The sequence below is a fragment of the Sinocyclocheilus rhinocerous genome, unplaced genomic scaffold (assembly GCF_001515625.1).
Source record: "Sinocyclocheilus rhinocerous isolate Xijiao unplaced genomic scaffold, SAMN03320098_v1.1 scaffold1049, whole genome shotgun sequence".
NCBI classification, from domain to species: domain Eukaryota; kingdom Metazoa; phylum Chordata; class Actinopteri; order Cypriniformes; family Cyprinidae; genus Sinocyclocheilus; species Sinocyclocheilus rhinocerous.
Window position 1 is genome coordinate 143,271 of NW_015652136.1, and position 14,551 is coordinate 157,821.

At 37.3% G+C, this 14,551-nt stretch overlaps 1 protein-coding gene across 1 annotated transcript in view; it reads right to left on the reverse strand.

The window, feature by feature from the left end:
- LOC107713561 (minor histocompatibility antigen H13) overlaps window positions 1-14,551 on the reverse strand; it is a 43,297-nt gene that overhangs the window by 2,501 nt on the left and 26,245 nt on the right. The window contains exons 7-12 of the mRNA XM_016519109.1: window positions 7,475-7,600; window positions 7,279-7,336; window positions 6,165-6,248; window positions 5,998-6,034; window positions 5,797-5,899; window positions 5,622-5,707 (exon numbers count right to left, since the gene is read on the reverse strand). Of these exons, the coding sequence (XP_016374595.1) occupies window positions 5,622-5,707; window positions 5,797-5,899; window positions 5,998-6,034; window positions 6,165-6,248; window positions 7,279-7,336; window positions 7,475-7,600 (494 nt within the window). The remainder of the gene's footprint in view (window positions 1-5,621; window positions 5,708-5,796; window positions 5,900-5,997; window positions 6,035-6,164; window positions 6,249-7,278; window positions 7,337-7,474; window positions 7,601-14,551) is intronic.

The window sequence follows — 14,551 nt, forward strand, 5'->3', positions numbered from 1 at the left end:
CTCGGTACCAATTTCGGTACCAAAGCAAAACACAAAAACATGCTAATTAAAAAATTTGACTATACTTTCATTTAATCCAAACTGTGTACTTGTTTAATTTGAAAGGGCTTTTGAAAACCTTCTACAGTTATACAGCCAAGAATAACAAGAATAACAGCTAAGTTAGCTAAGAAAAAAAAAAAAAAAGCCCAGAACTGCTTTTCTGACTGTTATGACACAAACAATGTTAACCATTTGTACATTCTCTAACACGCATATTTTAGATTCACAATTCATTTAAAAGCCTCTGGTGTGTAAAAATAGTAAATATCATCATGTCCTCCTGTTTTTTTTACCCTAATAAAAGTTATAGGAGCATTAAATAGTTAATAAAGAAACTTCATACTAATGCTCATTATACTAGCGTTAGCCGCGCTTATGCTAACGATTAACTACTCTAATAACAGCGATGTTCATTTAAATCCGACATTCATATTAAAATATTGAATAATATTCATAACAGAAGCGGCGTTTCCCTCAGACTTGCACTTTATTTGTGGCGTCATATATATGCAAAGTCAGCTTGAAGAGCGCGAGAGATCAGGTTTCCCCGGTAACGGCTGTAAACAAATAAGCGCTCAGCTCACAAACGCTGCTCAGGCATTAACAGGCAAGATTAAATGAAAATGACATCCATAATTTTCTGAAGACAGTCGTTTCCTTCCGCACGCACAGCCGTGTGTGTTAGAGTGAGACGCACGGAAAGAGTTTCAATTTGAGTTTCGATGTTCAATTTATTATAAGAAACTGATAAGATACTGATTTTAGTTGGTCTAAATTAACTAGGTTAGGCACAAATTTGCATATATGGGTTCCCTTCTAGACACGAGCGCTGTGTGTTTGTATGTGCTTCATAACCGTGCACCAGGGGGCCCGTCATAATAGCCTGCACTGGGGCCCGTCATTACTAAGTTACGCCACTGGTACCACCGGTACTTAAAAAATCCTGGTACCGTAACATTTTCATTTTTTTAGTACCGACTTGGTACCGAAGTACCGGGTCTTTTGACAACACTAGTCAGTACGTTATAAATAAAACGAGTCAGCAGTTTACTGTCGGGGATTTGTCGTGTCATGTTGCATCCAAGACAGCATCACTGATTATAACCAGTTCTTGTATTTTATTGCGCCGCGCCGCGCCGCTCGCGTCCGGTGTAGACACGATGTAAGCTAACAAGCAGTGCTCCCAATCAGGGGTCTTATACTTTCTTATATGAACTATTATGGATGAAAAAACAAAACTTAAGTTTTTATGAATACTCCGAGGGCCAGATGTTCAAAAAGTTTAATCTGGATCAGAATGATCTGGATTTGGAAATCCCATGTTTTGCTATCCAGGATCAGGTAATCCATCTAACTTTTCTGCTGGTTTTTCAAAGCAAAATTGGATTGGATCACAATGATCCAGATACACACTTTTTCAGATGACCAAATCTGGATTACTAGTGCTCTACAGAGCCCCTAAAGGGACATGGTGATGGAAAAAAAAACATATGAGATGGAAAACAAAATATGTCAATGCTTTTGCATCCTCTCAGAAACGTTTTGCATTGCATTTACACAAATAACTACTTCTTACTGGTTCATCTCTGATGATTGTGCCCATGTAGTTTACAAACGGTGATTTAATAAAAACAGTTTATATATAGTATTTTTATTTATTATATTGACAGCTGTTTGGGGATATATTACATGTTACAAAAGTAACATGTTATCCATATGATCCTGATTTTTTTTTGGATCAAAGGTATCCCAATCTCACTAAAACGTTTTGAACACCACAAACTGACGATTTGATCAAGATCAAAACCAAGATTGGATTGCTAAGAACTTCATTTGGACAACTTTAAAGACGATTTTCTCAATATTTAGATATTTATAGATTTTTTTGCACCCTCAAATTCCAGATTTTCAAATAGTTGTATCTAGACCAAATATTGTCCTATTGTTTCAAAAAATTTACACTTAAGACTGGTTTTGTGGTCCAGGGTCACATATGTAAGGAGGGGGCCTAAAGGACAAAGGTCTGGAAATCACTGCTGTGAAGTAACCAGTGCAAAAAATAGGAAGAATATAAAAACTCTTCAGGTGTCAGCCATCCATGAAAAGCCTAAAGCCAAGGTAGCAGCACAAATACCACACCCAGCAAAATATCATCTATTGTTATCGACAAATCCAAAATCAGTTACAGGAGGTCCCTTCCAACACAAACGCTGCCTGTGAAGTCACTGACAATAACTAATAGCCTACCTCTCCTTTACCTAACACCAACTAGCTCCTGGAGAAGGGTTGGCTTTCACAAAGCACGCTGTAAGTGAATCTGCTGGACATCTGGGGCCATATGCATAAAACTTATCAGAAAGAAATGTGATTCATAAGTCACAGCGTAAGACTTTTCTTTCTAAGAAGTAAAACTTGTCTAAGAATAAAAGCTTTTTATAAAGAAACTGAAAGCAACTTTCAGTAAAGTAAGTGTTGTGGAATAAGAGCTACAGTGATGTATAGACCAATGGCCGTCTCAACCACTGATTTAACCAACAGTGAGGATGCAAAGGGAATGACGTAATAGCATCATATAATAAGCCATTAACAAATGAATGTTGTCATAAACTAACGTGTTACTAAAATAACATTTTGTGTTATGTTAAATAATTATTTGATGAAAGAAATGAGATGATCTATTTTAATTCCCTGTATTTATTAATATTCTTGCTGAATGTGTGGTTTTCAGTATTAATAAATACAGAACAACAAAGTCTAAATGTAAATGTCCTACTCTAGGAATCATGTGAAATAAATGTGCAATATATAAATGCATTTTCATGTTATCATAAACAGAGAATTTGAGTACTAAAATGTTAGAATTTGTAGAATTATTATAAGCACTTAGAACTTGTTAGAAAGTTGTTTTTGTTCAAATTATGAATTTCTGTATTTTATGCAAAGTATAAATTCAGAGAGACTAAGCTTCCAGTTGTTCACCCTGATCTCCCAGTCGGAGTTTATGCAGCGATAACAAGCGGCTGGATTAGGCCTTGGCGATAAAACGGTATCGATATTTATCCACGGTACACTTTCTTCAATAACGATATAAAAATGTTTGATATAGCGCACGATATAGGCACGTGCTATGAGTGACGCAGACAGCACACACAAACATGAACACATGCTGAAATGAGTGCTGTGCCTGCCTGTGATGAGGAGATTGTGAATAAAAAAATGAATATTAGTCGAATTTAAAATAAACATTTGCATTTGAATGTTAGGTGTGCATCAGGGAGTGTCATCAGTGGCGCACAAGATGTGGTGATAATGATGTAAGTGACGTTGTAGTTTAATGTTTTGTTAGTCTAGCCCACGAGACGCGCCGCTGCTGCGTTATTCTTTCAAAATATTAGAGAAATATAGAAGCTCAATGCGGAGAAGATCTTGAATGGGTTAAAACCCAAACCAAGTCATTCACACAGAACGCATATTCAACGCATTTTTTAGGCGGACAAATATGACTGCTGCACTCGCGTCTCACACAAGAGATGTAGCCATGCAAAGTTAAAACAGTTTAAACGTTTAGAAAACACTTTGTAGAGGTTTATTCCTTTTCACTGCGTCTCTTATGTTTTTAAATGCAGTTTGTGTGATCGGCGCTTCGGTTCTTTGTATTAAGCAATACATAAATACATGATGCTGTTTTGTTCATAATTGTTTATGCAATTTACGAAATTATATTTGAATTATAGGAGTTAATTTAGACGTAATGCACGTTTTTTTTAATAGACAGTTACTTCCATGCGTTGACATTATGTGCTGCATTATTTTGCTCATTGCGCCCTCCTGTGGCCTCGGGAGACAAGACAAAAGTTTCCTTAAAACCCATTTAATCTACATATAAAACATTAGAAATGAGATATTTGTTTAATTTTTATTGTGTGTTTGACTGTTAAAACAAAACAATGTGTTGTTTGTCTCAATAAATTGGGTTAATTTAAAAATACAGTGGTTAAATTAAAAAAAATATTTTCTATTGCTCTTTGTTTTAAAAAAGGTTATAAAAATGTCAATAATTATCGATACCGAACAATATGAAACATATCGTTGATACATTTTTCAGCTATATCGCCCAGCCCTAGGCTGGATATACATTATCCCTGTAAAGTGATTTCACTGAAAGGCTCTCTGGGCAGAGCACAGATCCAAGTCATAATAATGAAATTCATTTTTGATTATCTTCATCATTCATTTTTAAAAGTTTTATGATCATTATGATCATTTTAACCAATGATGTTATACACTATATTCACAATAATCAGTTTAAATAAATTCACATAAATTCAATAAATATATTTGGATTTCAATTGTTTGTTCAACTTTGAATCATGTTTATCCAAACTCGACTACTATGCAAGTCTGAAACACTTTTTCCACATAGGAGAGTGTGTCACAGGCTTAAAAATATTATGTGTTCAGAAATAATACGAGGAAAATTTTAGAAAATCTCAAAAGTCAAGGTAATTCAAATTCAAAATGACAGAAGGTATAACACCAGTAGACTATTATTAACTATAAATGTTCTTTAAAAACAACAGCAGCTTTCAGCCTGTCACCATGATGCAAACATGAAATATCAGACATACAGTAGTAGTTCTTTACAGGTTTTTTTTATTCGATCGCGCTGCTTTTCCATCATTTTTTTCTGTGTAAACATGGATGTGTTTGACTGCTGCGCTCGCATCTCTTGCAGCGTCTCATGCATGAAACGCCATTCTAAAAACACTGCGCTCAAGTTAAAAAGTTCACTCCCATCTTCTTGCAAGTTTTACCAATTCCACTGCCCGCGTCGCATCTTTGTCAACACAAAAGCGCTGTGTGAATGATGCCTAGCGCTAAATTTATGGTCCTTCACAGAGCACGTCACACGTGAGCGGTTAATCCCGTGCGCCGACATGCGGTTGGATCGTTCTTTTCTCTTTACGGTTATCACCGGCATATTGTCAAAGTGTCTTATTCTAACATTTGGTAAGATTTCTATTCAAAATCGCGTCGATTTGCCACGATTTTATTTTTTAGAAAACAATAAATTTGAATTAATCGATAAAATCGGGAAAATCGCCCAGCCCTAGTGTAGTGTATTGCCGGCTTTACTTTGAGCAGCTTTATGCCAATGAAAGAGTTTTAAAATTAAAGTCCAAACTCTTGTGAACCAATGCGAACACTTAGTGTATGCTTCCAGTCAAACACACATGCACACTAGAAATGTTATCTTTGTCCAGTGCCATTTCTTTCCGGAAGAAATTAAAAAGTTCTTTGTGCTCTTTTAAAATACAGTCACGAGTATTACTTACACTTCTCACACAATGGATCAAGCAGACTGAACGTAAAGAGTAACAGTAGAAATGAGGCAGCCCATCATGACAGGTGCTACACCATTGGTTTTGGGTGCAAGAAAGACACAATGACATGCATGCATGAACGTGAGAGCAGAAGTGTGCTATGTTCATTAAAACTACATTCCAAGCTAATGTCCCCTAAGCATCCTGACCCTGGACATAAGCTCTGAACATGGTCATTGTCAGGAGTGCAGTTACCTGAACATCTCAGTCAGTTCTCCTTTAAACAGGGCCAGCAGCACTGGAAATCCAATACAAGCAGGGACCAGGTACAGCAGAGCAGGCTGGGAAACAAAACACAGCCTCATTCAGTGCCATCTTGGCTTGATTTCTTTAATGAAGGACAGCAATAGTGTGTTTGTTATGTTTTTACCTGAGCATGTTTAAAGGTGTGCATAACGAATATGGTAAGACCCAGGCCAAAGATGTAAGCCAGGAAACTGGTGTAGAAGTAAGTTCTTGTGTTCTTCTTCAAACTAAGAGTGAAAGACGAGAAAACGACAACAGCTGTAAATCAAAACTACAAGCAGCTGAAGTCAGACAAAACCAAAAAAACTAAACAAAAGGACTTTACCTGACATCAAAGCGCAGGAGCAGAGCAATGAAGATCCCTGACAGAGCAGGAAAGAGTGCATTCAGTAATAAGCTTTTCCTTTAAATAATAAACAATGTTCATGGCTCAATGTTTACAGGTTATATTGTGCAATAAATAGCTGTCTTAAACATGTCATATATATTTACCCGGAATGACAATGTCCCCCAGTCCCAACATGGCAAAGTTACTGGCATCCAAACCTTTCTCCAGCAAATCTTGAGGGAAAACCACTAGAAGCAAAAAAGGAGTGGGAAATAGTGAAATATAAGAGTGAGAATTCACTGAAGAGAATGAAGATGAAGAGTAGTCATTTCCAGCAGAAGAGGTGAATATCAGGGTTCCTACGCCTTTTTACTAAGTAAACTTCCAGTACGACTGGATAAAAATAAAAATAAATTGCTAATGAAATGTTATACTACATATAAGTACGTTGTATTATATTGCATGCATTAAAAAAATAAATTAAAATGTTTTTTTATTTTTTTATTTAAAAGAACTTTCTTTAAATGTGTAACCACTATGCAAACAAAAACAAGGAAAATGTAACTGCATTCTATATTTTGTTATACATGATGTGCTCATGCCTGTCCAGTGCAGTCTGCGAAGTTTAACACTCGCTTGCGTTGAGGATGATTCAAGCAAGATGGAAATATTAGTATATGGTAAATGGTATATGAGTTTGTTTGAAGCGCTTAAGAGATTATGTTCAATAGTTCCAAAAAATGAAAGTTCTGTGATCATTTACTCCCTTCATGTTGTCCCAAAGCTGTATGACTTATTTTGTGTTGCACAGAAGTATTTTGAAGAATGTTGGTAACCAAACAGTACTGATGTCCATTCATTTTCATTACATGGATGACATGAGCAAAATTACAATTTTAATTGTTTTATATTAAAAGGGATAAGTTCACTCAAACAATTTAATGTTCTTAATTTGTCATATTTTTCCCACAACAGCTCAACTTTGTGTCTTTTGTTTGACTGTCGATTGTTTTCATGATCAGTTTTTATAGATGATTTGCTAAGTGACTATTTTAATTTGATACTTCCTTAATGAAATCCAGGGAAAGTATCCAAACGGCCAGTCTTCAGATAATAATAATATAATTCATTACATTTATATAGCGCTTTTCTAGGCACTCAAAGCGCTTTACATTGTCAGGGGGTATCTCCTCATCCACCACCAACCACCAACCACCAACAACCTTCTGTTCTGGAGATTAATGGAGAGAAGGATGGATGGATAAATCAGATACTCACACTTAATTGGGGCTTCGAAGGACTTGGCAACTGTCACCATAACATTGGTGCCAAAAACCTAGAAAACAAACAGAGTACATGTTTTTTTGCAGAGACATGTATGTACCAGGGCCGGTGCCAAATCTTGTAGGTGGGCCCTATATTAAGCAGGCTTTACAATAATGAATTTGAATGTACTAACATTCCCCTAACTTACCCAGAACACATCGTAAACGAACAGACCTCCCAGCAGGATACATCCAGTGCTGACGTTATTGAGGTGGAGCAGCTCAACTCCATTCAGGGCAAAAGCCAGACCAAACAGGTTATTGGCTATCCAATGCTGTCAGGAAATACACAGAGACTTTTGTCCACAAAAAGGGCCTCATGTACTTTGCTTGAATGCTTCTCTTTCTATATCAATGCACTAACATATAGACAATGACTGAAGCATAAAGAATTCACATGTTGATACAGGTTCATATTAATTATACACATATATATTGAAAAAACAACTAAACCAACTAAAAAGATTTTTTGTTGCTTAGACATAAAATTAGCCTTTTCATTCTGAGGAAAATGGACAAAATGCATAAATATGACATGAAATACTGGCTACATTCAAAGAATACTTTTGTCAAAAGGCCATTTTTAATTTTACTTGTTAATCACAGAGCCACACATATTATATTTATGAATAACCATTATAAAATATGTCAGCACTGCACTGGCTCCCGATTAAACATTGTGTACATTTTACAATCTTGTTATTATAAAGCCCTGAATGGTTTAGCACCTCAGTATTTGAACGAGCTCTTGTTACATTATAGTCCTCCACGTCCGCTGCGTTCTCAAAACTCTGGCCATTTGATAATACCTAGAATATCAAAATCAACTGCGGGCGGCAGATCCTTTTCCTATTTAGCGCCCAAACTCTGGAATAACCTTCCTAACATTGTTCGGGAGGCAGACACACTCTTGCAGTTTAAATCTAGATTAAAGACCCATCTCTTTAACCTGGCTTACACATAACACACTAATACGCTTCTAATATTCAAATCCGTTAAAGGATTTTTAGGCTGCATTAATTAGGACAACCGGAACCGGGAACACTTCCCATAACACCCGATGTACTTGCTACATCGCTAGAAGAATGGCATCTACGCTAATATTAGTCTGTTTCTCTCTTATTCCGAGGTCACCGTAGCCACCAGATCCAGTCTGTATCCAGATCAGATGGTCACTGCAGTCACCCGGATCCAGTACATATTCAGACCAGATGGTGGATCAGCACCTAGAGAGGACCTCTACAGCCCTGAAAAACAGTGGAGACCAGGACAACTAGATGAGCCCCAGATACAGATCCCCTGTAAAGACCTTGTCTCCTAGACGGCCACCGGGACAAGACCACAAGAACCAGATGAGTTCACTGCTCAAACTGACATGCATTGCAGCCTGTAATTAAACCACGCCATGCTGGTTTTGTCTGGTCAGAGGAGAACTGGCCCCCCGACTGAGCCTGGTTTCTCCCAAGGTTTTTTTCTCCATTCTGTCACCGATGGAGTTTTGGTTCCTTGCCGCTGTCGCCTCTGGCTTGCTTAGTTGGGGACAGAATTTCTGGGAACATTGTCGACTTGATTGCACAGACACTATTGGAAGCAAGCTGAACTGAGCTGGACGATGACATCACTGAATCAACAATGAACTGACTTTAAACCTCTAGTATTGTTCATTTGGGAGTCACACTTGTGTTGTTCATGGTCAAAAGTAACCGGACACCTGTAATTAAACTTATTTTTTAATTTCAGTGAAATCAATGTAATATATTTTTGTTCGATAATATGTTTTCATTTTTATTTTGTATTTTTAGAGAATTTCATGGTATTTAATATTTATGCAATAATTATGATAAATTTTCCCCATTGAAAATAATACAAAAATTGTTCTAATATTTTTCTAATTACTTTTCACTTATAGCAGTATTTCATGTTAAAATAGAGACAATGGGCCTCATTCATGAAACACTCGTAAATATGAGTAAATTCTGAGTAATTTACGCATAAAACGTACCTTCCCAAAAACTCTCCTCCGGATTCACAAATACTTCATAAAGGTCAGATTTGATAGTTAAATGTGTTTATGTTAATGAATTCCAATCATTCGTAAATAGGGCGCGCATGCACGCTCATTCACAATTAGCATATTCCCCGCCTATGAATTGCAGCTACGCAAATTACGTATCTAGGAATGGTGTGGAATCCTTGGACTCAGTTCTCAGGTTTGGTAAGTTATATAGCATAAATGCATAAGAGACTAATAGGCTATATGCCTAACAATAAATGAATAAATTAACGTGTGTCCACCAGAGCGTTTTTAGCCAGCTGACATTAGCCTGTTGCTCTTCTGAGAACGACCAGCTGGTGGTGCTTGAGAGAGCTTTGGAGGCACTGCATTTTTCTGGAGTGATGCATGGTTTGCTTTGATTTGGAATATTCACGGCAGTAACGTTACGAGTATCTTATTTTGAAGAATATTACTGAATATAAAAATGCAGTAACCAGCAATATTAACTTCTCCATTGTTGTGTTGTACAAGTATGATCATGGTTGATCAATGTAATGTTTGTCCCGCCCCTCCTCCACTGTGATTGGACGGCTGTGTAAAAAGGGACAGTGACGAGCTCTGCATTTTACCCAAAGTTAGAGTAAAAAACGAAAAAAAAAAAGACAGGGCAAATGAACTCGTTAAAAATCATTCTAATACATAGTTCATAAAAAATTCAGTGTCATCAGTTTGTCTAAAAGAATACAGAACGTTTGAATGTTTTATGCACCATTTACACGTGGTAGGGAGCAGGTGTAAATTTCTTTTGTACCAACTAACATTTTCAAAATACGAACATTTTCATGAATCCGAAAATTTACGCCAGAACGACTTTCCGAATGATTTACACAAAAAAATCATTCTGCTCGTGTTTCATGAATGAGGCCCAATGCCTTTAAAATCCAATTTTTGAAGGCAGATTAGTTCCATCTGGTGGGAGTAAAAAAAGACAAACATCTGACATTCCGTGGTTTAGCCACTAGACTCCCATAGAGCTCTATATAAAAGGCTTATAAATTCTCTAGTTGTTTTTAGACAAATACTTATTTTTATTAAGTTGTGGATTTTGATTTATATTTAGACATTCTCAAAGACAACTTTTTGTAAAGGTTTAGATTTTTTTTTGTTTGAAATATTGGTTTGAAATGTCAGTTTTTGTATTAATTTTACTCAGTCAAACCTGAACACAAAGGCTGGCATTTGAACACATAACACCAAAAGTTAGGCCTGTTGCGATAGTCAATATATCGACTTATCGCGCGATAATTTTTGGTGCCGCGATATATTGCGACTGATCCTTTTTTATAATTAAAAATAATGATTATATTAATTTTTACATAAAAATGAATGTCACCAACATTTTAGTTGATCGCGCTGCTTCTGTCATCTCGTCTGCTCTCTGTGGCGGAGGCGGGGCTCAGGCTGCGTCTCCACACACACACACACACACACACACAGAGCGGACAGCGACAGGTGAAGAGAAGGCGTGAACCCACTGTGTTATAAAGAGTTTCGTGACAACTACAGCCAGTTAGGAAGAACTAGCCCCGATGGACTTGGTTTCAAAGCCGCAATCTTCAGTTCCGGTGTGGGAACATTTTGGCTTTAAGCTGAATGAGAGAGGAGAGCCAATTAACGTGAACGAGCCGGTATGTCGACTTTGTTTAAAAACAGTGGCAACGAAAAGAGGCAACACAACTAACCTAAAATCTCACCTAAAACATAACCATCCCACACAGTTTTTCAACCTGGGAACAACAAGCTGGAGCTGGAGAGGGGTCTTCCAAACAATTATCTGTTACAGACGCCTTTTCCCGACAGTGTAAATATAAACGTGACAGCGCGAAATGGCGCACACTCACGGATAGCTTAACTCGCTATATAGCCAAAGAGATGCAGCCATTAAACACGGTCGAAAAACCAGCATTTAAAAATATGCTGCAAACTTTTGACAAACAGTGTACGAATTGCCAAAGAAAACGTACATCTCCCAAACTGCCATTCCATCCGTGTACAACAAAGTAAAAGACGACATTCTGAAGGAGATAAAAGACATCTCCTTTTACTCTGCCACTACAGATATGTGGTCAAGCTCAAATATGACCCCATATATGAGCTTGATCATACACTACATAACTGCTGACTGGACTCTGCAATCAAAGTGTTTAGAGACCAGATACCACAGAACCACACTGCGGATGTACTTGCTGAAGCCCTTAAGTCTGCTTTAGCAGACTGGGAATTGGATGAGCGCAAAATAGCCTGTATAACTACAGACAATGGTGCTAACATTGTGGCTGCATTACGTAACCTTGGCTGGCCATGGCTCAATTGCTTTGGACACAACCTCCATTTGGCTGTTTCCCATGGACTGGACAGTGACAAGGATCGCACAGCGCGTGCCATGGGACTTTGTAGGAATCTTGTCAACACCTTCAACCCAAGCTGGCTAAGGAAGGCACAGACTGAAACTAATGTCCCCCAACACAATCTAGTACTGGTGAGTGATGATAACTTGTTATACAACACAAAATATTTAAATGGTTAATATAAACTTAATTTAAAGTTTTTTTTATTTATTTATGACTTACTTTGGGGCCTGTTTGTATGTATGGATTAAATAATTGGTTACATTATAATAACCATGTAAAATTATTTGATTAAATAAAGGAAATTTAAAAGTAGTATTTGTTGAATAATGTTAGAATAGACAAACTAATGAAAAAAAAAAAACAATGTTATCTTTTCCACAGGATGTTGCCACACGATGGGGCACCAAGCAAAAAATGATAGAGAGGGTGCTGGAGCAACTCCCAGCCATAAGACGTGTCCTGGTTGAAGATCGAAAACATGGCCAACTCAACCCAACCTGGCAGGATGTTTCTGTGTTGGAATCCATTAATGTAGAGGTCTGCATTCCCACGGCTCTCCCATGGGAACCACGAGACACAACCCGACTTTTTGCGCCGCGGGATTAAATTCCCGAATAAAATGCGGTAGCGGTCGGTAACTCTGGTGTAATTTGAACGGGAGCGGGCGGTCTAACAATATCCCGTTCCTGACGTCCATTTAGAACAGCATATCTGCGCTTTATTCTTATTGACCACCGGTACAGCTTGTGCTCAGGACCGTTATGCACGCGCTGCACGCATGCTTTAAACGTCACGCGTTTTATTTGCGGGGTCTGTTGCGTTATGTGCATAACGATGCCCAGAGCTGGCTGTACCTGTGGTAAATATACGGTCTAAATATAAATTTTGATTTATATTTAGACATTCTCAAAGACAACTTTTTGTAAAGGTTTAGATTTTTTTTGTTTGAAATATTGGTTTGAAATGTCAGTTTTTCTATTAATTTTACTCAGTCAAACCTGAACACAAAGGCTGGCATTTGAACACATAACACCAAAAGTTAGGCCTGTTGCGATAGTCAATATATCGACTTATCGCGCGATAATTTTTGGTGCCGCGATATATTGCGACTATGTACCGGTGGTCAATAAGAATAAAGCACAGATATGCTGTTCTAAATGGACGTCGGGAACGGGATACGGTCCTCAGACAGAACAGGCAGGTTGTAGATGAGTGACGGAGCAGAATAAGGATGGAGCAAAGTGTGGATGCGCTGTCCTTGAAGGACGTTCAACTCGGTTTTGTTCATATTTTGCTTAGCCTATAATTTTAAATGAAAGATGTCGTATTTATTTATTTTTCTCTGCGACACTTTTCCTACTGTGTTAACAGAAAAATGTCAAACGAATTTAGTATTTTGACAAGAGGAATAAAAATAGCTAATAGGCTATTTTTGTACAACATACATTTATATATTTTTTCTCTCTGCGACACTTTTTCCCTATTGTGTTGTCAATGTTAAACGAATTGTATCCTGACAAGAAATACAGTTTTTGTACAACATTTTTATTTTCTTTGACACTTTTTCCTACTGTGTTGCATAAAATATTAAACAAATTGTGTGTCTTAAGATAATTCATATAAATTCAAGTCAAAGTCAATAACTTCAAGACTCTTGACAAGATGAATAAAATAACAATTTTGTGCAGACAACACTTTTATTTGTTAGCCTCTCTCTCTCTCTTTGAGTAGCGGAAATTTAAATGTGAGATTCTGGAAAGAAGATCTAAATTTAGGGAACGGTCGGGTAGAAAATTATTCTAAGTGGACAGCGGGTGAACAAAGAGTGAATATATAGCGGGAGCGGGCGGGTACGGAATAGAACCTTGCGGGAGCGTGCCTAAAAAAACAGTCCCGCACAGACCTCTACATTAATGCAGCAATGAAGCCAGTGACTGATTTCACGGATGTCCTCTCAGGGGAAAAATATGTCACTGTGTCCTCAGTAAAGCCTGTGTTGGAACTTCTTAAAGGCGAACTTTTATCACCAGACCCCAGTGACACTGCACTAGAAGAACCTGCACAGTAGAAACCTGATAGTGCAGAATCTTTTTTTTAATATTTTTTAAAAAGTTCTTCTAAAACTTCTAAAAGTGTTGATTTTTAGGTTTGAAATAGATTTTGAATACCATATTTCCAATGTGACTCTGCTGAGCCTCAGATGTATGCATGTGTGATCTTTCCCCTTAATGCACATCACCGTCACTGTGGTTTGTGTGTGGAATATTTAGGACCCTGTATACAGAGTTGAAAACCAAGCATGGATAGTGGTAAATTATTTTTAAAAGCTAACAAATACAGCAGAACAAACTATAAGCCGTTAACCACTATCATCCAGCCCAACTAAAGGAACACTAACTTGTGCAATTCATTTAAAGTCTAAGGTGGCTTTTGGAATTTGGAGACCCATTTAAAAACAAAAACTAATTAACAAAAAATGTTGAACCTCCAAGAGAGCCCAGGTGACATCTCATTTTATTTCTCAGCACTAACAGTTACTGCTCACATCTAGTTCAAGACATTGAGCATGTCTACAACTAGGGCTGGACAATAATTCAATATCAATATGTATCGCGATATAATTTTTTTCAATAACGGTGATATGATTTTTAAACACATTTCCGATATTTCGATATACATTACCAGTTTCCCATACATTGATTTATTTGTGCCGTTTGACTTCGTTGAATAAACATGAGCACTGCACGTTTCAAAATCATAACACGGCACGGGTGTTTTATATGAATGTATCTCTGAAGGAAACCGACTGTCTTCAGAAA